A 27,407-nucleotide genomic window follows, 5' to 3' on the forward strand; every position below is an offset into this window, starting at 1 on the left:
GTCTGATCCACTCCCCCTCTTCCTGCAAGATTTTGCTCAAATGCTATCCTGCTCAATGAAGCCTACCAGGATCATCCTATTTAAAACTGCAACTCATTCCTTATTCCTCTTACCCCACTCTATATAATGTATAATTTACTTATTTATTCTAATGATCATATCTCCCTCCAGTAGAATGTCAGCTTCATTAAAATAAATATTTTTTTTAAAAATCTGTTTTGTTTACTGATTTTTCTCAAGCACCAAGAACATTGCCTGCCACTAGGAACTCAAAAAATATTTGTCCAGTGAATGAAGGTTCTTTGCACTGGATTTTACACTCCTCTTTTCCAAATTCAATCTTTATTTCTATTCTACTTATTTTCCTTCCATCCACACTTTTCTTCATATTCATATACTGTGCTTTTGTTTTGTTTTCTTTTTTGGAGGGGAGGGGAAGGGTGGAGGTGGTGTAATTTTTATTACAGAATGGGATCTTATAAACCCATCACTCTGCCACTAGTTTTTCTCACGTATCTAAAATTTTTTAAATGTTTATTTATTTTTGAGAGAGAGAGAGAGAGAGAGAGAGAGAGAGAGTGAGTCAGCGGGAGAGGGGCAAAGAGAGGGAGACACAGAATCTGAAGCAGGCTCCACGTTCCAGGCTCCTTGCTGTCAGCGCAGAGTCCCAGGCGGGCTCCAACCCACAAACTGAACCCAGAGATCATAGCCTGAGCCAAAGACGAACTCTTAACGGACTGAGCCATCCAGGCGCCCGGATCCTATATTCTTTTGAATGCTTGCATAATGTTCCATCGTGTGCTATGGGCACAGTACTTTTATTCATGTCTGTCATTACTTTTCACCTTGGACCACCCCATTCTTGGTCTCCCTCACTTAGCCTTTCACTTACCACTATTTACCCATTCATTTTATGCTTATTCCCAACAGTCCCCGAAACACAGTGGTCAGTCAGTAAGCATTTATTGCCCCACAGTTCTGTTCTAGAGGTGATTTGCTTTGCGCATTCTGTGACAGGGAGAGATTGAAGGGACAGAAGAGGGCAGTAGTGAAGAAGTAAGGTGCTTCACCTGAATAGATAGGGAGTAAGGCGGCGAGCTGGGGTGAGCCTTCGTCCCTGAAGCAGAGTGCGTTTCGGAGGGGCGAGGCCAGCTTGGGGACCCAGCGGACCAGGCTTGGGAGCTCCTGGAGCTACACGCAGACCTGGGACGCGGGAGCCCGCGCCGGCTGGAGGCGGACCTGGGCGGGGCTCGGAGGGGCGAGGCCGGCCGGGGCGGGGCGTGCAGAGCGCGCAAACTCACAGTCGCCGGCCGACCGTGGGGCACTCGCGGCTGACTGCTGCCCTCCGGTAGCCATGGGGTGCTCCGCTGGGCAGCTCGGCTCGTCGCTTCTGGGGCTGTGGCTGCTGCTGTGCACCTGGGGGTGCCCCGGGAGCGCTGAGCTGCGGGCCCCGCCTGATAAGATCGGTAGGTGAGGGATGGGGCGGCGCGGGAGGGGTGCTGGAGCGCGCCCCGCGCCGGGCGGCTGCTGCGCAGTGCACCAGGCCCCGCGGCTGCGACGCCCGCCAGGCCACGCGCGCCGAGTCCTCTGCAGGTCGCAGTCTTCTCGGTTCGCTTCTCGGGACCACTGTCGATGCCTCAGGGACGCGTCTTCCCGGGAGTGTGGATGTGCCAACTTGGGGAATGGGCAGGGGAGGGGGGATTGGAATGGGCGGGGGGGCGTCCAGGCAGCCCCTTGTCCCGGAGGCCTGGGGGCTGGGGAGGCCGAGGCCCCTCTCTTCCTTCCCTTGCTTCACCTTTGGGAGGCCAGTCTTCTGGTTTGTTCTGAAGCTAGGGCCGCCTCGCTGTGCAGATGACAGGCGCACGCGGTCATAGCACACTGAGCAATGCAAACAAGCTGATCCTGTTTGCTTCCCTTGATAGGCTGAACTGGAACCCCATTTCCATCATCCACTTTGCTGAGGTGGGCCTTCTCCCAGAGGCCCTAGCTGGCGCAATTTCCCTACCTAGGACTACTACACAGGGCCAATGATCCACTCTCAAGTTTGAGTCTTGGTTTTTGCTGCGTTTGTTTTGCCTTTTTTATTCCCAGTAAAGCTTTGTTTTGTGGGAACATTAACCAATCTGCATTAAAGAGACAGAACAAATCTTAGTAAAAATGGCGGCCACTGTATTGGAAATGCATGCTGGAAAGGCCCACCTCCTCTGTCCCCATTCTTTGGGCACAAAGAACGGTGTGCAGATCCAATGGTGCTTTGACAAAGAACTGTGAGAACCTTTGGGGATCTGGCAAAAAAAAAAATCTAATGTCAGTTTGCACGTGAGTGAATCACCACTTTTGAGGGGGGCAGTGTCTGTCTAGATTCGGAGAGTTCTAGCTTCACAGCAACTGACTTGCCTCCCCTTCCGAGCTTCCCTAAATTGGTGATTATAGCCTTAAGTGACATCTGTTATTCAAAAAAACTCACATCGCTGGGTGAGAGGAAAAGAAACTGTTCCTTTTTCCCCCCCCCCACTTATAGCAATTATTGGAGCTGGAATTGGTGGCACTTCAGCAGCCTATTATCTGCGGCAGAAATTTGGGAAAGATGTGAAGATTGACCTGTTTGAAAGAGGAGAGGTGGGAGGCCGTCTGGCCACCATGACTGTGCGAGGGCAAGAATACGAGGCAGGAGGTTCTGTCATCCATCCTTTAAACCTGCACATGAAGCGTTTTGTCAAGGATCTGGGTATGTCATTTGGTCTTGGAGCTAAGTAGATTTCTGTGTGACCATCCACGGATATTTTTATCAGATAGGGATCTGAAGTTTTTCTGCTTTGTCTTTTACAGAGAAGTTGGCAAAACTGTTTTCCTCACTTTGCTGCTAACAATTAGTACAAGCTTAGTTAGGAGCCACTCTTGCCGTAATGGGAAACTAGTTATCTGTTATCTTTAGTTATCTGGAATTACAGCCATGGGGCGGGGATTGGGGGTAGGGTGGGGTGGGGATGGTTGCTGTTCTTAAACCTCTGGGTTCAAGCTGAAGAATCAAAGAATGGTTTGAGTCAGCAGAAGCCTTGTGTACTCATTTTACAGCTGGGAAAATGAGGGCTAGAGTGTGAAGTGTCTGGCTTAAGGTCACTCACACAGGTATGGGTGCAGACGTGCCTAGAACGTGCTTCCCTGCCAGCACAGGAGCTAGACAGGGTGTGAGGGAAGGCTGGCAGGCCTCTGCACGCCCTTTGCTCAGGGACTGTCGTGTAATTTGCAACTCCTTTTAGTTATCTGAAATACCCAGTTATGCAAAATAGGATTTGCACAGGAATGGGGATGCCATCTTTCCCTTTGCTGCCTTCCACATCTCCTGTGGACGCTTCCTGGGTCTCTTTCCTTCATCAGGGCAAACGTATGCCAGGAGCAGTTTATGCTGCACATACTCATGTCTGACATTTCTGTTTTAAAGTTCAATTCAGCTGGTATTCTGGCATTTTCCTTTGAGTTTTTAGTCTTTTCCAACTAAAAAGAGCCAGTCTAATTTTGACATATCTGCACTAGCATCTGACCCATCTTTTAGACATTTGCTTTTGGACAGTATAATGAATGGTGTGTTACACACTCTTCTAAAGATAAAGCTCCTTTAATATGTTTCCTGAGAACTGGGGGAAACCGGGAATTCACTCACTTCGGAATACCCCCTATAGCTTCAGATTATCTTTTTTCATTTGATCAACACAGAAACCACTGACTTAGCTAACCTTTTCTGTTTTTGCAGGTCTCTCTACTGTTCAGGGCTTTGGTGGCCTAATGGGGATATATAACGGAGAGACTCTGGTGTTTGAGGAGAGCAGCTGGTTTATAGTTAACATGATTAAACTAATTTGGCACTACGGATTTCAGTCCCTCCGAATGCACATGTGGGTAGAGGATATATTGGACAAGTTTATGAGGTAATTTTTTCCCTTCCATTTAACCTAAGACCTTTTAGTTAGATGATCTTTAGAAATTTTAGTTTCTTGAAACAGTTCTCTACCTAATTTTAAGGACGTTTGCTTTGAATTCTTATGACGTTTCTCTCAGGTACAGTTATTAGCTCCTTACAGGTATGGAAAGTGGAGGCATAGAGGTTTCAAGTGTGCTGTGCAAGTACGCGCACTTGGTGAGTGGTGGGACTGGAGTTCCTGCCCAGGTGTTCTGGCTCCAGAGTTCTCATTCTTAACCTCTGCACTGTGCTGATATTGTATTGATGAATGAGGTAATGTGTGTTAGAGCTGGTAGAAAGGACCACAAAGCTTAAATGAGCTTTAATAGTGACATGATGTTTCAGTGAGCCGGTAAGTAGCCTGAGTATCAGTCCTGCGGCCCAAGAATTTAAATTGATACTAAGTTCCAGCACTGTTTCAGGTAGTGAGAATACAGGTGCCACTTTTTCTTCCTTTATTTTTTTAAGAATATTTTTATTTATTTTTGAGAGAGAGAGACAGACAGAGCATGAGCTGGGGAGGGGCAGAGAGGGAGACAGAATCTGAAGCAGGCTTCAGGCTCTGTGCTGTTTTCAAATTTATGTGTATTGCTTTGGTAAACAGGAAAAAGAAAATAACCAGTCTAACTCTGAAAGATACAGCCTATTTTTTTTTTCCAAAGCCTGTGCTAATTTTTATGCTTGTTTACAATTTTAGATGCTGGAGAAATTCAGCTTGTAGGTGCTAATGATATTTCATTATGACTGTTTCAGTGTAGTGAAATTAATTGTTAAAAAAGGTAAAATTACATGTCATATGACTAAGTACTGACAAGGACAGATATAATGGTTGAGTAGGATAAATACACTCTAGGTTTTGTAACTCTGGGTAGTTAGGGATTTCTCTTTCTCAGCATCAGTCAGGTCAATTCCTTGAACACGTTTCCAGTGGGCACATTAAGGTCAGCTCCAGTGCAGATTATTTTAAAGTAGTAATCATTCATTTATTCATTCACCAAATACTGACTCCTAAGTATGTGCTAGGCACTATTCTGGGTTCTGAGGATGTAGAATACATCCCTGTCCTCAAAGAATGTACATTCTAGTAGGTACATTTTAGTAGAGAGGTAAGCAATAAACCAGTAACTAAGAAAATATATAGAATTTGTGTGGAAATAGCCAGTCACTGTAGAGAAGGTAGGTGGCATGTTGCTGTATGTCCTGCAGGAAAATCAAGTTCAAATGGCATCAGATGCAGACCTGACTAGATCATTAGTGGGTTTTTTTTTTTTTTTTTGCCAGTGGCTTGCTTGCCATGTAGAGAATTGCCCTGTGAGAAATTAACAAATCACTTTTAAAGTGAATTCTGGATATTATAGTAATGTGAAAAAGATCTAGTGATGGGATACATAGATTATACTTTTTTGCTGTTGTTTAAGTAAACTCTATACACAGTGGGGGGGCCCTAATTTATGACCCTAGAGATCAAGAGTCCCATTATCTACAGACTGAGCCTGCCAGGGGCCCCCTACTATTTTTGAATTTAGAAAACAATTATCAAACTTCATTGAATTAACTGCTTCCCTCTGGTCTTTAATTATTTGTTTATATAGCACTGATCCTTATGTTGTTCAAAGGGCCATGCATCCTACATTTCTGTTTCTTTCAATGAATAAATAACATAATGTTTATTTATTTTTTGAGAGGAGAGCACAGAGCCCAACACGGGGCTCCATCTCAGACACCATGAGATCGTGACCTGAGTGGAAATCAAGAGTCAAGATGCTTAATTGACTGAGCCACCCAGGTGCCTCTTAACATTTCCTAATCTGAGGCTGATCTTTTCAGTTATTCCTAACAAGTATTTTGAATCATGTTTTACCCTTTTCTCTCTCTTTCCCAAATCCGCTCTGCCTTTAATCCTATCAGTTTTTTTATTTTATTAAAAAAATGTTTTAATGTTAATTTTTGAGAGGGAGCAAGCGTGCAAGTGGGGCAGGGGCAGAGAGAGGGGGACAGAGGATCCAAAGCAGGCTCTGTGCTGACAGCAGAGAGCCCAGTGTGGGGGCTCAAGATCATGACCTGAGCTGAAGTTGGACGCTCAACTGACTGAGGCACCCAGGTGCCCAGTCCTATCAGTTTTTAAAATGTATGTAGAATTCCACTACTTCTCACTACCGTCACTGCTACACTTTGATGCAAGGCACTATTAGCTCCGTCTGTATTGATGGAGAAGCCCTCTGTGGTAGGCTGAAGAATGCCTCCCTGCCCCTGCAAGATATCTATGCCCTAATCCCTGGGATCTGTGAATGTATTACCTTTCATGATAAAAGGGACTTTGCAGAAATGATTATGTTAGGGATGTTGAAATGAGATTATTCTCAGTTACTTAGGTGGGCCCAGTGTAATCACAAGAGTCCTTATAAGAGGGAAGCAGGAGTCAGAGAAGAGTAGTAGGACATGTGATGGTGGGAAATAGGTTGGAATGATGCTAGGAAGATGCCAGCAGCCAAGGAATGCAGTAGTTTATAGAAACTGAAAAAGGCAGGAAAATGGATTCTTCCCTCAGAGCTTCCAGAAGGATTCAGCCTTACCAACTCCTCTAACACCTTGACCACTACTTTCTGGCCTTCATGTTTTCTGATGAATAGTCAACTGTTAAATCTTATTGAGAATCTGTCAGTCTATCTTCTCAAGTAAGAACTCATTGTTTTTGTCCTCTACTTTTTTCAGGTTCCTAGGGATTGATAATAGTTGGAAGGAGTGATTTTAGTTTCTCAGTTTGGGCACTGGTATAAATTTTTCCCACCAAAAATGTATTCAATGTTTTGTTAGACAGTAGGTAATACTGAAGTGGATGTGGCATTGTCCCTACTCTGCTCAAAAACTTTACAACTTTGAGAGAAAAAATTGTAAAAATTCTCCTGGAATCACTGATATAGATCTTTCTTTAGCACTTATTTCTTCCTTTGTTTCATTACTTATCTGTGCATGTGCCTTATATAAGTGCATCTCCCTTGAGGGAGATGAATCCTGTCTTTCACATTTTTGTATCACTTACCACTTGAAAAATTACATTTTGAATTTATGTGGATATCCTTTTAAGTCAAGGATGTTCAGGAAAATATCAGGTAGTATTTTGTAAAAATTAAGTAATAGTGCTGATTGAGTGGCAGGGGTACTGTGGATGGGGAAGTTGGGCAAAACTTTGCAGAGGACGTGGGGTTCAAGCTGCAAGAAGTGTGTTCTAGTTGGAGAGAAGAGCTAATGCAGTGTTGGGGAGCAGTATGCAAAGCATAATCAAGTATCGGTGAGTGGGTCAGGTTGTTTTAGTGGAGGGAAGAGGGTGTGGTTGAGGGGAGAGGGGGCAGCTTGTGCTTGAGCCTTCTACTTGTCATGAGACTTTCAGATGAGTTCCTTTACTTCTCTGTCTGCAATTAGACCCGATAAATTTGGCTCTAAAATCCATTCCTCCCCCCTTCTTTAATGTCAGGAGTTTATTTACTAAGCAGCAGTAATAAGTTAAAAAATTTTTAAAAAATCTTTATTTATGAGAGAGAGAGAGACAGAGTGCAAGCAGGGAAGGAACAGAGAGAGAGAGGGAGACAGATACGAGCAAGCTCCAGGTTCTGAGCTGTCAGCACAGAGCTGGAAGCAGGGCTCAAACCCACAAACTGTGAGTTTTGTGACCTGTGCTGAAGTGGGATGCTTAACCGATTGAGCCACCCAGGCACCCACAAGTTATTTTTTAAATAAGCTGATGACAAAAGATGTGTTTTAGGTTTCTGGGAGATTCATAAATGTTTCAAGGAAGCAAAACTGGAAGCAGGTAGGTAGATCAGTTATTCATCATAGTAGTCTGAATATAAATCCTGAGTTAAGATCAGGGAAATGAGAATGAAGTAAGAGAGATGTTGTGAAGACTGGTAAGGTTTTCTTGTTTGGTGGTAGAAGCAGAAGTGAAAATATCTGAATTTGAAATTAAATGATTGAGGATGACATGTAGGGTGTTAGGAGTGAACTAACATTTCAGCCTACATTTTGGCTGGGATAGGGTGTGTGTGAGGGTCAAGCCTGGTGGAAAGATAAAACATACCCACTTTAGAGGTGCTCCCACAGTGACACTAGTAATGCAGAAGAGTAAACAAGGACAGTGTACCTCCAGAGGAGGTAGGGGTGGGGATAAGAACTTCTGGGATACCCAGGGAAGATGGGGACTGAAGTGCATCTTACATGATAGGTAAATTCATTAGAAGGATACATGAAAAGTTTGAATCTTATGAAGCTATTTCCCTTCCCCTTATCTTGTTTGGTGTTTAATGGCCATTCTTCTTGTTTTCAAAAGGATCTACCGCTACCAATCTCATGACTATGCCTTCAGTAGTGTGGAAAAGTTACTACATTCTCTAGGAGGGGACGAATTCCTTGGAATGCTTAACCGAACACTTCTTGAAACTTTGCAGAAAGCAGGCTTCTCTGAGAAATTCCTCAATGAAATTGTTGCTCCTGTCATGAGGGTCAATTATGGCCAAAGCATGACCATCAATGGCTTTGTGGGTAAGCCCAGGCTTGGAATAGTATGGATATTAGTTCACAGAAGGGCCTACCTGATGTATAGTGGTTCCTTACTTTAGGCTGAGTTGGAGAAGACTTACCTTTCTCTGAAACCTCAGACATTGTTGGCAAAACTGTATATATGTAAATCTGTGCATTTTTAGGGGGAGAGAGTCCTTAGCCTTGAGATTTTGCCCCCAGGGGCTATTTGGCAATGTCTGGAGACATTTGGAGTAGAACTCACCTGAATTGGGAAGAGAGAGTAGGTAGAGGGCCTTTTACAGAGTCAGAATTAAAATACACTTTTTCCTACCACTGACAGGGGCGGTATCAATGGCTGGTGCAGATTCTGGCCTTTGGGCAGTAGAAGGTGGTAATAAGCTTGTTTGCTCAGGGCTCCTTCAGTCGTCCAAAAGCAACCTTATAACTGGCTCAGTAATATACATAGAGGAGAAAACAAGGACCAAGCGGACAGGTGAGCCTGAGATCCTATTTTACTGTTCCTAATTTCCCCTCTAGGAAATAATTGTTGACAGAGAAAAACCACTCTTCTGTCGTCTCTGACTCCGTTCCAAATGATGGAATTAAATTGTGTATGTTGTGCCACATAGAAATAGTCCCAAATGGGCTCAAGTACAGTGGCATGTCTCCTTGGAATTAAAAAATGTTTCTTAAAAGTAAAAATTCCATATCTTATATTTATTGACAAGGCATTCAAGAGTCGGACGCTTAACCGACTGAGCCATCCGTGTTCCTAAGTCTTTTTAATCCCTTAAAATTATACCTTATTTTCCACCTTATAAACTATTAAGATACTATAATTATTTTTGGAAGGTATAAAGTACAGTGTGCTAGAAAGACTAACACGAATCCTTCTTTCCTCTAGGAAATCCCACAAAGATGTATGAAGTGATTTACCAAATTGGATCTGAGACACGTTCAGACTTCTATGACATTGTCTTGGTGGCCACTCCATTGAATCGAAAAATGTCCAACATAACTTTCCTCAACTTTGATCCTCCAATTGAGGAATTCCATCAGTACTACCAACATATAGTGACAACTTTTATTAAGGGGCAACTGAATTCAACTCTTTTTAGCTCTAGAGCCTTAGACAAATTTGATCTCAGTACAATCTTAACCACTGATAATTCAGATTTGTTCATTAATAGCATTGGGATTGTGTCCTCTGTAACAGAAAATAATCCTCAACCATCAACAGAAAGGGGACATGTTTGGAAGATCTTTTCTCAAGAAATTCTCACTAAAGAACAAATATTAAAGCTCTTTTTGTCCTATGATTATGCTGTGAAGCAGCCATGGCTTGCATATCCTCACTATAAGCCTCCAGAGAAGTGCCCCTCCATCATACTCCATGACAGACTTTACTACCTCAATGGCATAGAGTGTGCAGCAAGTGCCATGGAGATGAGTGCCATTGCAGCCCACAATGCCGCTCTCCTTGCTTATCATCGCTGGAATGGGAACACAGACATGATTGACCAAGAGGGCTTATATGAGAAACTTAAAACTGAACTATGAAATAATACTGATCACTTTCTTTCCCCCCTCCTGGTTCCAAATGGAATATCACTGGCAAAAAAAAGAACACAATCTGAGCAGAGATGATTTTGAATTTGATATTTTGTCATATTTTAGTATTATTTAACAAAAGTAATCCCAGTGAGTCATGAGAAGATACAGGTTTCTAATTAAGCATGAAGGGGTTAACTATTTATACCATCTCCAAAGTTTCTTAACTCTTCTTTCAGTATCTGCCAACAGTATAGAATCCCCTGGAGTTTGTTAAGCATGTGGATTCTCTAGCTTCTCTGGAGATTCTCATTCACTAAGTCTGGTGGGTGGGGGGCCCTGGATTTATTTTAAGCTGAGCACTTGAGAAAACATTTAAAGACATAATTTTTAGTTGGGGACTAGTTTATTTGTGCTTTAGAGCTGGAAGTGACCTTCAGTCAGACAGTTAAACTATTAGAGGTGGTATCCTATGCTTGGCTTTAGTTAATTACCTTTTTTTCAAAGTAGATGTGCCCATGCCAGAAGCCTTGACCCTTCTGTCCTGGTTTTTATTAGGGTGAAATTCAGAAGCCTGAGTAGTGTAACTTTGTCATACAAAAACCTCAAGTAAATTGAAAGCAAATATAGGTTATTGACTTAAGAAATTGGCATTCTATTATCAAATCCTCATCTATGGAACTTTAAAAAATATTGAAAGACCCCCATGCAACTAGAGATTCCAATCTAATGGATTGAGGACTGGATATCAGCATTGTAGCTTAAAGGTTCCTAAGGGGCAACCTGGGTTGAGAATCACCGATATGTGGTTTAAAGTCTCCGAAGTGTTTTTAGTGCCTTAAAAGTCCCAAGAAACTGAATGCATTATCAAAGCGGGTTCATTTTGTGAAGAATAATTTCTCTCAACAAGAACTCTAATAGTAATCCTGATAGTAAGTATTGACAGTCTGACAAGAGGCAACTTAGATTTGTTCAGACCAGCTGACACTAGAGTAGACTGCATAATGATACCACAGTTGATCAAATCTAGCATATGTTCAAACTGCTAAATGCTTCTAAAACTACTGTAGTGTTTGGGGTGAGAAACCAGTTGCTGAAATCTTGTCTTTAAGGCAGTAGTTCTCAACTTTGGCTGCACATTGGAATGATCTATAAGACTTTAAAACTTCTCAAATGATTCTAATATGCGACCAAACTTAAGAACCAGTTCTACATCTATTATACAAAGATCATGAATGGCTGTCCCTATAATCACTAGCAGGACAGAACAAGTAAAAGCTTGTGAATTCTAACAGTAACTATACCAGAGTTAACATGTATTGTTGAGAAAAAAAAGTCCATCGCCAGATTATGGCAGTGCTACTTCAGCAAAATGGTACTTTCTTAAAATGGTTTTGTCTCTACAATTGTGAATATTAATATGCTGATAAAACTGCCAAGATATATTTGATGTAAAGGCAGTTGATTAAATTTAGTTTGTTTAAGGGTCAGTTTTTAAAAAATTTTATTTTTAATGAGCATGTTAAGAGGTGGTCAAAAAATTTTCCCCTTTGTGGTTTTAATGAAGACAATATTGTAGAGAATGTAATATTGTGTTATATATATGAAGATTGGTGAATAAAAACTGATATAGTTAATTTCTATCACAGGCTTGTTTTATGAGGTGACATCTGTATTTACTTACCAGAATCCCAATTTAAAATGTTGCTGTTGTATCTGATAGTTTTCCAAAAGCAACTGGAAATTGCTTCCTCCAAGAGCAAAACATATTATCAATGTATCAAGCATAATAGTTTTAATGCAAAAAGCATTAAACAATTTTTTTTAAGGGAAATACTATCAGACCTGTTACTTCAGTAGACCACCCTACTTGTCTTTATATAAAAGAGACTGGTAAGTACAGCTCTATTCCAGTGTTCTCTAACTTGAGTTTGCACTGGAATCACCTGGAAGGCTTATTCCAACACTGCTGGGCCTCACCCCACTATTTGTTTCAATTGGTCTGGAGTAACAGGTGAAAATATGCAACTCTGTTAAGTTCCCACATGATGCTCTTGGTCTAGGAACCACACTTAGGAGTAACAGCTCTATAATTTAGCTCTATGTGGTTGCAAAAAACGCCTGTACACATTAGTGAAGATTTAGAGCTGTGGAAGAATAAAAATGTACTGGACTTGACCTCAACTCCCCTTAGAATGATTAAGTTGGTTTGATCGCTCTGGCTATTTTGCTGTAAACATTATTTAATAAACAGGAAATAACATTTTAGAGATACATATAAGCCATCCATTGTGTTGTGTTTTATAAGTATCTTACGTACTCACCTATATATACCACATTATCTACAGTTTTAAAGTGATATAGGATTTGTAGGCTTTTTGCCAGATCACAAAAAGTACAGGCCTAAGCATCTGGTTGGCAGGTTTCTTGAAGTTAGGTTTATAATACAACCATTTGTAATGTATCTTTTCATCTTAGTTTGTGCGCCATAAAATTTATGACCTAGATGAATATATTATGGGCAGCATATTTCTATTCTCTATACTCTACAAAGAACCACAATACACTGGATTGTTTTTCTCTAGAGTTCTATTTCTATTCTTCTATTCAAAAAATTTTCCCCGTTTATGTTCAAAATAAACAACTGTATCATTACTTCCTGTGTTTTACTTTAATTGCACTATACTTGGGGGAATGTAGATGTACTTGGAAAAGTCCGGAGTACATCAAAACTACTACAAGAGTTTTGAAAATTACAGTTAATGTTTCAGAAGAAATCTGCTCAGGTTTGCATTTTTCCATTAACAGATGAAAAAAAGCCATCCTAGCCATGTGTCACATTTAATCAGATTCTTCAATATTAATGCACAAAAGCTTTGGAACATATCAGTCTCAACCAGGAACAGTCTGTGTTATAAAAAACTAGAATAAGAGCTAACATTCAATTTTCCATGTTCACAATGTCTGAGAAAGCATATTTTGACTATTAAAAAAGTTTATTTAACAAAAAAGTTCAATATGAAAATGCACAACCTGATTTTTATATTGTAGTAGAACAGGTGCAATGGAGGGGACATGTGGAAGCAGTTGGTTTCTTCTGGTGAAACTCGTTTATACTCGTTCCAAGGCTTCTAACATGATGATACTATTTCCTCGAATTACCTTAAAAACAAAAAAACAGTTTGACATATTGAAAGAATTTTCACAAAATCATTAATGGTTTTTCAGTATCAAAGATAAGTTTCAGACTTCTTTCAAGCCACAGGAGTATATTAAGTAATTCTTAATTATGACAATAAGCTATTAAGTAAGCCCTTTGTAAGTAAGATGTACATTTTCTAGATTTAATAAGACTAACAAGTACTCTGGAGATACCAAGTCCCCATGAGTCATTTCACCTTCTAAACTGCAGTACTCAACATGCTCCTCTCTGTCCCAAGGAATCTGTAAGTCAATATAGAATATGTCAGCTTAGGGGAACAAGATTATTCAGGGAATAAACCAGGATGGAAGTTGTGAAAAGTTATGCTCTATGAAGATGAAGTGGAGTCTTGAAAATGGGGTAGATTTTTGACAGGAAGATAGGAAACTCTAGAAAAACCAAGATAAAAAAGTGTAAGGGGATAAGGAAAGAATCTAATTTGAATGCAGTAAATGACAGGAAATGGAAAACAAAAGACAGTTTACACTCAATCTTAGAAGACTTCAAACACCAATGTTCAGATACTTAGAGGACATCATGAAACCACATAATAAGACAGTGAAAGTTTCACAGTTGAGGGAATAACCATTGTTCTGGCAATAAAAGAATGAGAGCTTAGAGGCAGGAAAAGAAGTTATAAAGAGCACAGTGCTTAACATAGTAGTCATTCTGCAAACGAAGATAAGAAAAGACACTTATGAGCATAGGTGAAATGGCCAGTAACAGCTCAAAGAGGGTAGAAAAATATTTGTCACATGCACTGTTCTAGTCTTCCTCATGAAAATGTCATTAAAAAAAATTTTTTTTTAATGTTTATTTTTTGGGGGGGAGGGGCAGAGAGAAAGAGGGAGACACAGAATCTGAAGCAGGCTCCAGGCCCTAGCATAGAGCCTGACACAGGGCTCGAACCTATGGACCATGAAATCATGACCTGAGCCGAAGCTGGATGCTCAACTGACCCACCCAGGTGCCCCGAAAATGTAATTTCTATAAGGGCAGCTGCAGGATCCCCAGTGCCTACAGTGGTGGCAGGCAGAGAGGGCTCAATAAGTATCTGTCAAATAAACAAACTGTGTGTGGTTACTGTAGCTGGCTGATCGGAAAGTAAGTGTCATGGAGGTGGGAAAGTGTCTTGGAGCCTGGCAGGTAAACAGCAATGAGAATGATGAGAAGTTGGCAAACAAATAAAGAGCAGCATGAAAAGAGAACAGTGTCCTGAAAATAGGGACTAAAGGAGCTTAAAAAACATTTACTCTTCCTCTAAGTTAGGGGTAAAAATTTAAAAAGCTAAACAACATGCTTATTTAGTTCTCAGAATTTTAATTCCTGGGTTATTTACAACAGATGGTGAATACCACACCTCACTGATCAAAGCATGAAAAACTACTAGCTTTCTTTCCTCTCTACAAGTGTCCATTTCTGACCCTTTCCTTAGAAGGGGAGGATGGCAGAGAAGTTATTTCATAAAACTAAGATGTTCAGATTGTAGGCTTTTGGGGGTATTATTTTTAAAAAAAGTCACTTTCATCAACATTTTCTAAAATGGTAGGTATGGCACACTTCTTGGTCCTCTCATGTAATACACAAAAGAAGGCTAGTGAGCAGACACCTTGCCGTATAGGAGGGCGAGGGGAATCTCCTATCTAGAGACTGACTCTAAGCTTTTTTCCCAACCCTGACCATCAATTTGCTTTTTAAATGGAAAAGCATTTGCAAAAAGCACTAACATACACCTTGGAAAGAGAGATTCAAAATCATGGGGCATGGGGCACCTGAGTGGCTTATTGGCAGGGCAGCGTGGAGCCTCTTCCTCCCTCTGGCGCGCCCATGTGCCCTCTCTCAAAATAAACTTAAAAATAAAAGCAAGGGGGGGGCGCCTGGGTGGCTCAGTCGGTTAAGCCTCCGACTTCGGCTCAGGTCAGATCTCACGTTCGTGGGTTCAAGCCCCGCATCAGGCTCTGTGCTAACAGCTCAGAGCCTGGAGCCTGCTTCCGGTTCTGTGTCTCCTTCTCTCTCTGCCCCTCTCCCCTCATGCTCTGTCACTCTCTGTATCAAAATAAATAAAACATTAAAAAAAAAAAAAAAGCAAGGCTAACAATTACGAACTGTTACCACCTTTTAGAGATCTTTACACTCCATTTGCTACAGCAGAAGTTGTCCTTTTTAATTTACTTTTCCCAAGAAAGTTGGGACTTACCACGTTACTGTGCAGGACAAAGAGTGGAGTTCAAAGTCTGGGTCTTGTTGACAAACATCAAAACCTTTTTCAGTAGCCATACCATGGCCTAATGAATATAGAATTGTTTGCTTCTATAACTGTGTTTTTTTCTTCCTATTTTCTTTCATGTAAATGGCTGTCACTGTGATCATCCCTTTCAACTTTTACCTTGGCCACTTATTTTAACACATTCATTTTTGAGAGACAGAGTGTGAGTGGGAGGAGGGCAGAGAAGGAGACACAGAATCTGAAGCAGGCTTCAGACTCTGAGCTGTCAGCACAGAGTCCAACATCAGGCCTGAACTCACAGATGAGAAGATCATGACCTGAGCTGAAGCTCGACTCTTAAGTGACTGAGCCACCTTGGTGCCCCTACTGTGAAGGCCATCTTTAAATTTGGGTGTGACAAGGCTCTCAGCATGGATCCACCATGCAGGTAAAGTCTGTGAGCCCGAGTTTAGGCCCCGGCGAGCCTAAACCCGTAATAAAGCCCTTTGCTTTTGCATGTGTTAAAAAAAAAAAAAAAAAAAATTTGGGTGTGACAAATCAGAAACTCTGGGTTTAATTAAAGATACACAATTAAAATAGAAAAGTATGATTTGGCCTGGCAGATTTGCATCACATGGGCACTTGTTAGATAGAATCTACATTTTATTTTTTAAGGTTATATTTTTATGTCATCTCTACAACCAATGTGGGGCCTGAACTCACAACCCTATCAAGAGTCACATGCTCTTCCGACTGAGCCAACTGGACGCCCTGATAGAATCTGCATTTTAGTAAGATTTTCTGGGAATTCATAAGTGTGTTAAAATTGAGCATAATGAAGGACTGACTTTGGCCTCTATTATAAAGGCCAAAATGACTTCCTACCGTTATTTCAAACCCAAGAACCTGAGTGTTCCGCACAAGATTCAGATCTAACCTACAGGAACTGGGATTACATCACAGTTGAAGGACTGGCATATGCCAAATTAAATGGGAGATGGAAAGTCTAATCTTGCATGTTATTTTCCTAATTCCAAAATAAACAAGAGAAACCTTCCTTCTTTACTTACCACCATTCCAATATTGTTCTGTTGCCCACTAGTTGCCATCTCCACACATTCATCTATTACAAGATTCATAAAGGGATCGAACCCCCGCAATATTCCTTGGACATGTCTGCCACCATTTAATTTCACTATAAAAAGGGAAAAAGAAGCTTAATAAAACTGACCATTAAATATCAACTGTTCATTAAAAATTAAATGGAATAAAATTCAGGTACCTGAGATATATATATCCACTATCCTTATTATACGCCAAGCAGTGGGCTGAACATTTCATGTTTAATTCCACATTTAAACTTACAAAAATCCAAAACCAAAAAAACCCCCCACAAAACACCAGAAAATAAAAAGGGCGGGGGGTGCCTGGATGGCTCAGCTGATTAAGTGTCTGACTCTGGCTCAGGTCATGATGTCACGGTTTGAGTTCAAGCTTTGCAGTCGTGATCTCTGCTGACAACTGGGAGCCTGGAGCCTGCTTCAGATTCTGTGTCTCCCTCTCTCTTTGCCTCACCCCCAGTCACATGCAGTCTCTTCCCAAAATAAACTTAACAACAACAAAAAAAACACCCCAAAATTCTAGGTGCAAGGGATGAGTGAAATAGATGATGGGGATTAGGAGTGCACTTGTCATGATGAACACAGGGTGATGTATGGAAGTGTTAAATCACTATACTGTACTCGTGAAACTAATATAACACTGTAATGTTAACTGTGTTGGAATTTGTTAACTATCAGAAATTCTGGGGCTGCTTGGGTGGCTCAGTTGGTTAAGTGGCCTACTTGATTTTGGATCAGGTCATGATCTCACGGTTTGTGGGATTGAGCCCCACACTGGGCTCTGCACTGACAGTGTGGAACCTGCTTGGGATTTTCTTTCTTCTCTTTGCCACTCCCCTACTCACTCTCTCAAATAAACAACCATTTAAAAAAATATTTTTAAAAAATAGGTAATAAAATTGCCTTCTGGATTTCAATAAACCTACTTAATTAATGGATGCGAATTAGAGGTTCTGTGTGCTATAAATTTTTATAAAGTTGTTCCAAACATTATATTACCGACACATGCAGAAAGCAACTAATTAAAAATGAAACAAAAGACCCCCCCAAAAACTTACATGATAATTTCTTGTCCATAAATCTGAAAAGTAAAAGGAATAAAATTATATATATGATTAAACAATTTTAAGCATAAATAAGCACAAAAGTAGGTATAGTCAATATAACTTGCTAAAACTGGACAATAAAAATAACGAAATTTAAAATAGCAAAAACCTGGTACTGTTGTAGAGGAGGAGGGAATAAAGGGCTACCTCATTTAGCACTTATACAGAGCAGTAAAACTTAGGGGCAAGATAATAAAAATGAAATGGATTTAGAATATATTAACGTACATCAAATGAGTCTTCATACTGATATGAATTACAAAAACATTCTCTTTGTTCAATACTAACCTAATTTTTGATGACTGGGCTTTCTGTATTTAAAGATCTTAAAATTATTTTTGGGGCTCCTGGGTGGCTCAGTGGGATAAGTGTGTCTGACTGGGTCAGATCACGGTCTCACAGTTTGTGAGTTCGAGCCCTGTTTCGGGCTCACGACTGTCAGTGTGAAGCCTGCTTAGAATCCTCTCCCTGCCACCCTTTCCCCCCGGCAAATAAATAAACATCAAAAATAAAATTATTTTTAAGCATTCTCTACATTCAACATGGGCTCTAACTTACAACTCCAAGATTAAGTAGCATGCTCTACTGACTGAGCCAGCCTGGTGCCCCTTGATGATTGGATTTTATAGCCCTAACAGAAACAAGGACTTATTTAGATTTTGGTTATTAGCAAAACCAAGGTTGTGAGTAAACTAGAAGGTAATAAAACTATATCTTATTCAATGGCTATGTTATATTTGAGACAATGAGGAGTGTTCTTTTATTTAGCATCTATCTTACGTGTTGAAGATATTCCTCAACATAAGTATTTTTTAGCAAAATAAATACATATCTTGAAGCTTTAAAAAAATCTGAATTAAACAGGGAAATCCCATCTCAGAAGGATATAATGAGAATACTAAACTATGTAGTCAAACAAATTTTTACCTCTTCCAGTCACAGGCTACAAAATATGAAATTTCATGCAATTTTAATGTAGAACATATCATGGGAGAATTTAAAGATAAATAAGACATAGGCCTGACAAAAGGTGTGAGAAGGGGCTCCTGAGTGGCTCAGTCGGTTAAGCATCCGACTTCGGCTCAGGTCATGATCTCATTGTTCTTGAGTTCAAGCCCCGCATCGGGCGGTGCTGATGACTCGGAGTCTAAAGCCTGCTTCAGATTCTGTGTGTGTCTCTCTCTCTCTCTCTCTGCCCCTCCCCTGCTCATGCTGTCTCAAAAATGAATAAATGTTAAAATAAGAAAAAAAAGTGTAAGACACACTTACAAATAAAAATATTTAGTATGGTAATTTTAATAGGATATATTATATACAATGCAGCATAATATAACACATAACTTACTTAACCTTTATGATGACTTTGTAAGTTATGTATTGTTATTACTACCATTTAATAGATGAGGAACTGAGGCTCAGAAAGGTTAAGTAAACTGCCTAAGATCACAGAGCAGGTGAGAAAGTTTAAGAAATGCAAATGGTTCATTTGGGCTAGAGAATGGGGCACTCAAATATTAGCATGTAATATTTGGTACTTGGATTTCAGATGGAGGAGCGTGAATGCTGGGCCAAGAACTCTGGACTTTAACATGCAGACAGAAATAAATTATTAACACAAGAGTCCAGTCACTGGCAAGACTACTGTGACAGCAATTTTTAAAAGATGGGAGGGAGAATTTGGTTAGGCCTTGGTATCTCAACCTCTGCATTATTAACATCTGGGGCCGGAGAATTCTTTGTTGAAGGATGTCTACTGCATTGTACAATATTTAACAGAACCCTTTGCCTCTACTCACTAGATGCCTGCCAGAGAACCAGAATCCCTACACTGAGATAAGCTAAACCAGAAGGAGGGCATGAGAGAGTAAAAGATTTATGAAATGGTAAAGGAAAAAAAAAAAAACCTTGAAAGTTATACTGGAGTCAGGTCTGAAAGGATTTCACAATATATGAAATGTAAAGATGAAAAAATATTAAATCAATTTTTAGCCTCTGAAATTCTCAAATCTAATATTACACATAGAGAATGGCTTTTGTTAAAAAATAGTCACCATTTCTTGATGAATCCAGGATACTTGTAAGATCTTATCAGCTCATCAGTAAAAGAAGTTTCAGATCAGCATTTTCACAATAATTTCGATTTTCCTTAAAGTTAGCTATAATTTTTGTACAAAATGGCTTTGATACAAATATGCATTTAAATGTAAATGACCTTTCAATTACGCCCGACTTCTTTATGGAGCTGGTAATAAGTGAACTATACAGAGGTCAGATGGCTTTCTCCCAAATTGATCCCTGAATCAATTTTGTATCCTTTGTGCTGTTCTATGTGCAGAATTCTGGCATTACATGGTATAAATAGGATAGAGACATACTTAGGAGGCATGCAAATGTTAAGTTCAGTCAAGAGTGTTTGAGGAGGTTATAAGTTTAAATTGGACCTATCTTTAGTAGGAATATCTTGTTTTGAGTTGATTTTACTGGGTGCAGGGGAAAAAAAATCGTCTTCTTTGATAGGAAAAAAAAAATGTTCTCACACAGCTGGTAACAGGACATTCAAGTTTAACTTAAGCACATGAAAGCAAAAGAAAGGAATGGGATTTCTAAATTAAAGCTCAAAGTTGGGGCACCTGAGTGGCCCAGTCGGTTATGCGTGGGACTCTTGATTTCTATACTCAGGTCATGATCTCAGGCTCCTGAGATGGAGCCCAGCAGGCTCCTCGGTGCTGGGTGTGGAGTTTGCTCGAGAACCTCTTTCTCCCTCTGCCTCTCTCCAACAAAACCTCAAAGAGACAGCTATAAACTGTAAGACTTACTGGGGGTGCTTGGGTGGCTCAGTAGGCTAAGCATCCCACTTTTGGTTTCAGCTCAGGTCATGATATCAGGGTTGGTGAGCTGGAGACCTGGCTCTGACTCTGTGGAAGTGCAGAGCCTGCTATGAGGGATTCTCTCCCTCTTTCCGCCCCTCCCACCTCGTGCTCACTCTCTCAAAATAAAGTTAAAAAAAAAGTTGCTTTTGACTCCTCACACACTAATGAACACGTCCATTCTGCCCATCTTAGTTCTTTATATAAATTACTCTCCAGCCACCTTATCTAGAACTTAACGCTATTCAAGATTTTCAACAAAGGACCGCACTCCAGATCTCCAAGCAAAGGAGAAAGAGTGAGAGTGCGTTGGGATACGTGGGCCCGGAAGAGCCGGCTAGAGAGGCGAGAGGGCAGTACATAGGCGCCTTGTCGGTCACTAGTAACGAAGCCTTGCAGACCAAGCCTAAACGAGATGTCTGCGTAGGCTTCAGGCAGAGGCGCGAGACGCCCCCAGGCTCTTCGCGGCCTCGGCCCGAACACGCACGCCAGGCACACTGCAGGAAATGGAGGATCTAAGGCACTCGAAGCAGGCAAAAAAGCTGCTCCTTTACACGCAGCCCTCTCACACACTTACTTTTTCAACTCCGGAGGGTGAGCTTTGCTCATGGTGTCTCTTCAGCGAGCTCAAAGAAGCCTCCAAACGGAATTCGTGGCTTCCTTCACGCTCCCGCGTTAGGCCCGGCGTTTTGCGTCTGACGTCACCAGCCCTGTCAACCAATCCACTGTTGGCGGATTTCACGTTTTACCTCGCGATACTTAGGGCTTAGGGGAAGCCGTAACTCACTATCAGTCTCGAGCTTTCAGATGTGTTGCCAGCGATTGGCGGGAGGGGGGGCAAAAGTTCTCTCAATTCCGTTTCCTCGTTCAGAAAATTGGCATAATGGTTCAGTGTCTAGCTTCTAGGCGAAACCGGTTAATCCCCTTCTTTGTGCCTTGCTTCGGTTATCTTCAATATACTAAGTGAATATAGATTCTAGAGTGGGCCCCTATTATTTCTTTGGCGTGTATTCCTACATATTGTCATGCTAAGCCTAGGGTTCCAGTAACATCAATTAGAGATCTCTGGACACCAGAAAAGTTGGGTGATTGGCCTCAGTTTCTAAGAACTTTATAGCGTGGAAGTGTATTCCCTACTGACAGTCCTGCGATTCTTGTAACAATGCTTCCAGAACTCCACTTAATGTACCTTGCTCCTATATAAAAAACGTGAGAGATTTCTGAGACACTCTGGACTTATAAGCCAATTCGAGTGTAAAAGTGATCTCCGACTTGCTCCCAGTTAGGTTATCCAAAACAGAGGAATACACGTTTATGCATAAATAAAATTGGGATTACACAAGATTTAGACCAAAACAGAAAAGTCTTGGTGATTCTAAGTAGGGGAGGGGATGATTCTCCAAATGTCACTTCATCCTAATGTTCAGGAATGGATCTTTTTAAATGCTAATGATAGTAAAGACTTAAACTCATCACATGGTTTGTACTCTTGGTATTCAAAATCCTAGGCGTTGCATTTTCCCAAGAGGGTTCCTTATCTACTCCTCTACCTCTTGCTCTTACTGTTGAGTTGAAGCTAGAGACCTGAAATAGATACTGAAATTTTTTTTTAGCATTATAGAGTTTCTTTTTACATTAATGGATTTAAGTCACAGTGCCTTAGCCTGCCTCAAAGTTTCTCCCACTTGCAATGAATCAGTCCTGCATCTGAACTATAACTCATAACTAATCTTCACTCTTGATGACCTCTCAAGGAACTTACTTCACATTACAAACATCCTAATAAAGTTATATATTCACTGCACAGATATACACCAAGAAACACAGTAGTGGAGGAAAAACTAAACCTATTTATTTTTTAAAACTGAACCACTAGGAAAATATATCACAGCCTTGAAACACCAAACACAGGCTATATTATCATTTCAAGTAGTAAGATGGTAAAAAGACAGTAAGTCCTTATCAAAATGAAAAGGTGCTAGAGCTGGGGCAGGAACACTGCTTGTGGCAAAGGCCCCAGGTAAAAGTGGTATTTGGTAATGGGGGGGGGGTTTGCCCCTCTTTTGCTTTAAAGGAATCACAGCTCACCCCTGAGTTGCTTACTTTTTCTCCTTTGACCTTCCTGTTGCCTAAAGACTGCCTCAATAGGGCTCTGTTATTTCAGGAGGGAGAGATAAGCAATACTGAGTTTAGGATTTCATTCCATTCTGTTCTATAAAAAACTGGTTTTTCCAAATCCAGTACTTAATAATTCTCTTAATGAAGAAGGCAACAGTTCCTCCTTCAATGTTCATTCCTGGATACCGGCATATAGTGCAATCAACCCCCCACTTTCCTACAAGGGAGAGTATCACTGCAAGATTGTCCTGTCGCTCTGCTGCAGATATTCTCAGGGCCCACCATGGCAGCCAGTGAGAGGGAAGGTCTGCTTCCCATACCCAGTGTAACATCGCCTCTTATATTTTTGCAGGGTCTTCCAGCTGAAAGATGTAATGTGTTTTTCAAGAAATGCATATCCACATCTTCATTGGTAGAAATGGATATCCATAAGAACTGTTCTAAGTTCTTATCCAAACTACCTCTCCCAACTCCACATCTTGAATCAACGTCATGCCCTAATATATAAAATAAAACCAAGAAAATAAGACCCAGAAACCTTTTTCCTCTTCTAAAATTAGTGACCTCATGGACTTTGTTTTACAGCCTATAGAAGATGATTTAGTGATCCTCTTGGTAAACAGGAGGTTGGCAACAAATAGCAACACCTCTGCTCATACCACCAGATCCCAGGAAGGTTACAGGAACCTGCCAGCCTGTTGGTACCTGTATACTAAGGAAAATATGGTACCTTGGAAGGCTCTGGCTTGGTACAAGGGAGATCCCTAGTGTCAGGACAAGCACGTGAAATTTAAGATATCAAAAAATCTCCTGTGCTATCCGTGACCCAAATTTTAGCACCAGTTTTTTTTCATTTCACTTTCCTGGGTTGAAACATAAAGGAACCAGTGTCCAGAGGCAAGTGACACACGCCTCAAACTTGCTGCCATCCTTAACTTCTTCATAAACTTCATATAAAAGACCAAAACTTCCATTTCTCTTTTTAAATAGATTTCTGTTGTCAGCTCAGATGGCTAATTGCAAAGACTTCTATTTCCCAATGGACAAGAGAGACTCCTTCATCTTCCTGGTCATGGTCGGGATGAGGTGCATGTGGTCATCCACACACTTGGTCACACAACTCTCCAGCTGTTGCTTCACCTGAGGCTCTTTACTTCCCGCATCTATTGAATCTTTGGCTTTGTCATTGCAATGCATAGTGCACCGGGCCAGGCGGTCCTGTGGCAACAAGGAAGAGGGAGAGAAGGCTTAAAGGCTGGCCTTCATTTACCAAGTGCTTACCCTGTGGTAGGCCCTTTGCTACATATTTTGGCTTGATGTATATACTCTGGATCAATTAAAGGGACATTATTGGGTAATTAACCAGGATTACCCTGACTGAAACAGAGGTTGGCACCGGGAGGGTCCAGACAAAGCATTACAAGAAACAGGTGAATGACAGAATAAATTGTACAGAAACCTCTTCCGGGAAATGAGAAGTACCTAGAGGCCACTGTTAGCCAGAGTTAAGACTTACAAACATTTTGAGGCGCCTGGGTGGCTGTTGGTTAAGTGCCTGACTCTTGATTTTGGCTCAGGTCATAATCTCATGATTGGTGAGATGGAGCCTGCACTGGGTTCTGTGCTGACAGCTTGGAGGCTGCTTGGGATTCTCTCTCTCCCTTTCTCTCCTCCCCTCCCCTGTTTATGTGTGCTCTCTCTCAAAATAAACAACATTAATAAAAAGTAAAAAAAAAAAAAAAAGAGTAAGAAACATTTTGATTCTTTAATATCTGTCCTTGCTACAGAAAAACATCCAACAAATATTTATTGAGTATTTACTATGTGCCAGGTACTCTTCAAATGTGGGGACAACCACAATGAGTAAAACAGATGAAGTTCTTGCCCTCATTTAACTTACATTCCAGAGAGGGGAAACAGACATATGAAGAGGCAGTTGGACATATGAATCTGGAGATCAGGAGTGAAGTTGGTCTAGAGATATGAATGAATGTAGGAGTTGTCAGCATATATATGATATTTATAGCAGATACTTATAGCTACGAGTCGAGAGAGCTAGATCCAAAAGAGAAGAGGTCCAAGGACAGTCCTAGGTACTCCCACGCTCACAGGCTGGAGAGGGGAAAGGCAGGAAATGAGGCCAAGAAAGGATGGCCAGGGAGACAGGTGGAAAACCAGAGAGAGGTGTCTTGGTGCCCAACCCAACCAACTGTTTCAAAGAGGAGGGGAGTGATCATTCTGTCAGTGATGCAGACAGATTAAGATGAAGGATGAGAAATGACCACTGGATTTAGCTTTATAGAGGGCAGGGGTGAGAGGATCTCTGGCAGAGAGGAAGAGTACATCTAATTGTAGAGGACCAGTAATCAAACAGAAGGGAAAAGTTATATAGCAATTCCAGAATCAAAATTTCAAAGACCTTATCTACAAAATTAGCTGTAGTTCGGGATCTTGGACAAGTTATACCTTCAGAGTGTCAGTAATTTTGAAGAATTATGTATAGCAGAACGTAAAAATTATACATCCGATACAATTCTTCCCATGCACACAGAATCGTAGGCTATGAAAAACTGATTCAGAAGTGGGCTCTGCTTCTCCCAAGCTCCAGGAAAGTATAGTCATAGGAAGGGAATAAAATGAAGTTGTGGCTACCCTTTTCACCAGAGATATGGTGGATGCTTTTACTCTCAGTGACCTCAGAGGGGCTTGTGAGGAAGGCATCAGTGAGTCAGTAATACTACTGCTTCATATTAATGATTGCTCTTTCGTGACACACGAGCTGCCCTTTGGATATAGCAAATAGGGGCGGTCCTGCGTGGGCAAATTTGCAAAATGATGGCAGGACATTGCTCTAATCTGCACTTCTTTAAGACTAGCCTACTCCCCCCCCCCTCAAAATTAATAAACGTTTAAGAAAGGGGGGGCAGGGAGCACATGGGTGGCTCAGTCATTTAAGGGGCAGACTTCAGCTCAGGTCATGATCTCGCAGTCTGTGAGTTCGAGCCCCTCATCAGGCTCTGTGCTGACAGCTCAGAGCCTGGAGACTGCTTCAGATTCTGTTTCTCCTTCTCTCTGCCCCTCCACTGCTTGCTCTCTTGTCTCTCTTTCTCAAAAATAATAAACATTAAAAAAAAACCCACAATAAACTATTAAAAAAAAAGACTAGCCTACTTCACTTTCCTGGGGATTGTACTATTTAAGAGTGAATTAGTATGTTTTAGAAAGCTTTATACTATACAGTATACATATTTTGTGTTTATGGGAGAAAAAGGCTTTTGATCATGAACTCCCTTTTACAATACTGTTTCTATGGGAAACATTTACCTCCAGGAGTTTTTCACAAATATCAAACCCCTTGAAGACTGTAACAAATGTTAAAAGAACCACTACATTAAAGCCAAGAGTTTTGAACAAACACTTGACATCTCTTGCAAAAGAGGGATGTTCCTCACCTGGAACTTCTCCAACTCAGTGGTCACCAGGGCCTGGGCTTGGGCCAGAGGGGCATGGCAGCGTTCAATGCACTGGTGCACCTGCTGCATGGACGCCTGGCTGTCCTCACAACAGCTGGCACTGCACCGGAACATGAGGCCCTGGGGAGGGAGGGCAGAGAGAGGTTAGGTAGGAAATCCTCTGTGGCAGAGATAACCAATAAGTGCAACCGAGGAGCACCTAATTTGCACCTCTCCTTCTAACAGACATCAAGAACCAAAAACCACATATGGGAAAATTATCCCAAGCCTAGCAGAGTGTTTCGTGGTCTTCTTGCTGCTAGCTCATTGGTACTTGTTGCACTGAAGGCCAGGTGCATGAGAAGGTGGCGGTGGGTCGAATGAAGCCAAGGTCTGAAAACCCGGTACCTGTATCACAGTGTTCAGAGGTCAGCAACCTGGAAATTTACATTTCACCAGGAGGCAACCGAACCATTAATCAGTGACTCCAGAGGCACTACCAGAGAAACCCACAATTCGGTCAGGGAGGCAGAACTAACAGCCACATAGCACTTAGGGCATCAAAGCAAGCGCTGCACAGAAATCAGCGCTGTGTGGAGCGACACAGAAGCAGGTACGACCTGGTCACGGAGGAGACCAAGCGCTTCAGCCCTTTCCGGTGTTTCACCTTGGCCGTGCCCTTTCTGGGCCTCGGCCTCGTCACCTGAGGAAGGGGTCGCGCAAGATAAGACAAGAAGGGAGGAAGAACGCTTCACTTTGGGAGCTTTCTAACCCTGGTCCGGGGTCTAATACCCGCTCCTTTGAGCTGGCCTGGGAGCGGGGGAAGGGCCTTGCGCGAGGGTAAGGAGCACAGGTTTCAAACGCTTGGCCGAAGCTCCAGGAATTCTGAGGCTGAGAGGTGCCTCCGAGGGCGCCGCGGCGACCAGAGACACCCCGACTCGGGTCTGCGGTGAGGCGGGCAGCGGCGCGCCATGGCTGCGGGAAGAGAATTGCAAACCGCCGGGACCCCCGGCATGGCCCCCGCCCGCTACCTGCATCTTCCGGATGTTCTCTCTCTCCAGACTCTTCACCATGGAGTCCACCGCCTCCTGCACCCGCAGCTGCTGCAGCTCCGCCATGGCGACCCCGCGCTACACCCCTGCGCGCCGGCGCCCACATGGAGTCCCGGGCTCGGCCCGCCTCCTCGCCGCCGCTTCCAGGGTCACCGGCGCTCTTCCTGGCCCACGCCGCCGCCTGGCGTCCGAGAGGAGGAACTGCACGCCACCCGCATGCAATCCAGTGAGACCTCGCCTACTGCTCCCGGCTGCGGAG

The 27,407-nt window shown here is 41.9% G+C and overlaps 3 protein-coding genes across 3 annotated transcripts; 1 reads left to right on the plus strand and 2 right to left on the minus strand.

Moving 5' to 3' along the window:
* Positions 1-1,315: 1,315 nt before the first annotated feature.
* PCYOX1 (prenylcysteine oxidase 1) lies at positions 1,316-12,679 on the plus strand. The gene is made up of 6 exons (XM_029937555.1): positions 1,316-1,466; positions 2,522-2,728; positions 3,752-3,926; positions 8,283-8,494; positions 8,814-8,966; positions 9,378-12,679. The coding sequence occupies exons 1-6, from the start codon at positions 1,355-1,357 to the stop codon at positions 10,031-10,033; spliced, it is 1,515 nt and encodes a 504-aa protein (XP_029793415.1). The 5' UTR covers positions 1,316-1,354; the 3' UTR covers positions 10,034-12,679.
* SNRPG (small nuclear ribonucleoprotein polypeptide G) lies at positions 12,596-21,231 on the minus strand. Its single transcript, XM_029937558.1, has 4 exons — positions 21,104-21,231; positions 17,612-17,634; positions 16,503-16,627; positions 12,596-13,186 (listed from the first exon to the last, which is right to left on the minus strand). Exons 1-4 carry the CDS (start codon positions 21,133-21,135, stop codon positions 13,136-13,138), a joined length of 231 nt encoding a protein of 76 aa, XP_029793418.1. The 5' UTR covers positions 21,136-21,231; the 3' UTR covers positions 12,596-13,135.
* A 1,125-nt stretch (positions 21,232-22,356) lies between these two features.
* On the minus strand, positions 22,357-27,291 carry FAM136A (family with sequence similarity 136 member A). The gene is made up of 3 exons (XM_029937557.1): positions 27,128-27,291; positions 26,097-26,237; positions 22,357-23,862 (listed from the first exon to the last, which is right to left on the minus strand). Exons 1-3 carry the CDS (start codon positions 27,212-27,214, stop codon positions 23,674-23,676), a joined length of 417 nt encoding a protein of 138 aa, XP_029793417.1. The 5' UTR covers positions 27,215-27,291; the 3' UTR covers positions 22,357-23,673.
* Between the last annotated feature and the right edge of the window lie 116 nt (positions 27,292-27,407).

The sequence above is a fragment of the Suricata suricatta genome, chromosome 4 (assembly GCF_006229205.1).
Source record: "Suricata suricatta isolate VVHF042 chromosome 4, meerkat_22Aug2017_6uvM2_HiC, whole genome shotgun sequence".
NCBI classification, from domain to species: Eukaryota; Metazoa; Chordata; class Mammalia; order Carnivora; family Herpestidae; genus Suricata; species Suricata suricatta.

Bases quoted from the DNA above. Each gene is read 5' to 3' on its own strand.
- SNRPG (XM_029937558.1), bottom strand. From the start codon at position 21,135: ATGAGCAAAGCTCACCCTCCGGAGTTGAAAAA. The intron at 16,628-17,611 runs GTAAGTTTTTGG...CCCTTTTTATAG, and splicing joins TATGGACAAGAAATTATCAT to TGAAATTAAATGGTGGCAGA. The intron at 13,187-16,502 runs GTAAGTAAAGAA...TTTGTTTTTAAG, and splicing joins AGAACAATATTGGAATGGTG to GTAATTCGAGGAAATAGTAT.
- FAM136A (XM_029937557.1), bottom strand. From the start codon at position 27,214: ATGGCGGAGCTGCAGCAGCTGCGGGTGCAGGAGGCGGTGGACTCCATG. The intron at 26,238-27,127 runs GTAGCGGGCGGG...CTCCCTCCCCAG, and splicing joins AGAACATCCGGAAGATGCAG to GGCCTCATGTTCCGGTGCAG. The intron at 23,863-26,096 runs GTGAGGAACATC...TTGTTGCCACAG, and splicing joins CTGAGTTGGAGAAGTTCCAG to GACCGCCTGGCCCGGTGCAC.
- PCYOX1 (XM_029937555.1), top strand. From the start codon at position 1,355: ATGGGGTGCTCCGCTGGGCAGCTCGGCTCGTCGCTTCTGGGGCTGTGG. The intron at 1,467-2,521 runs GTAGGTGAGGGA...CCCCACTTATAG, and splicing joins GGCCCCGCCTGATAAGATCG to CAATTATTGGAGCTGGAATT. The intron at 8,967-9,377 runs GTGAGCCTGAGA...TCTTTCCTCTAG, and splicing joins AACAAGGACCAAGCGGACAG to GAAATCCCACAAAGATGTAT.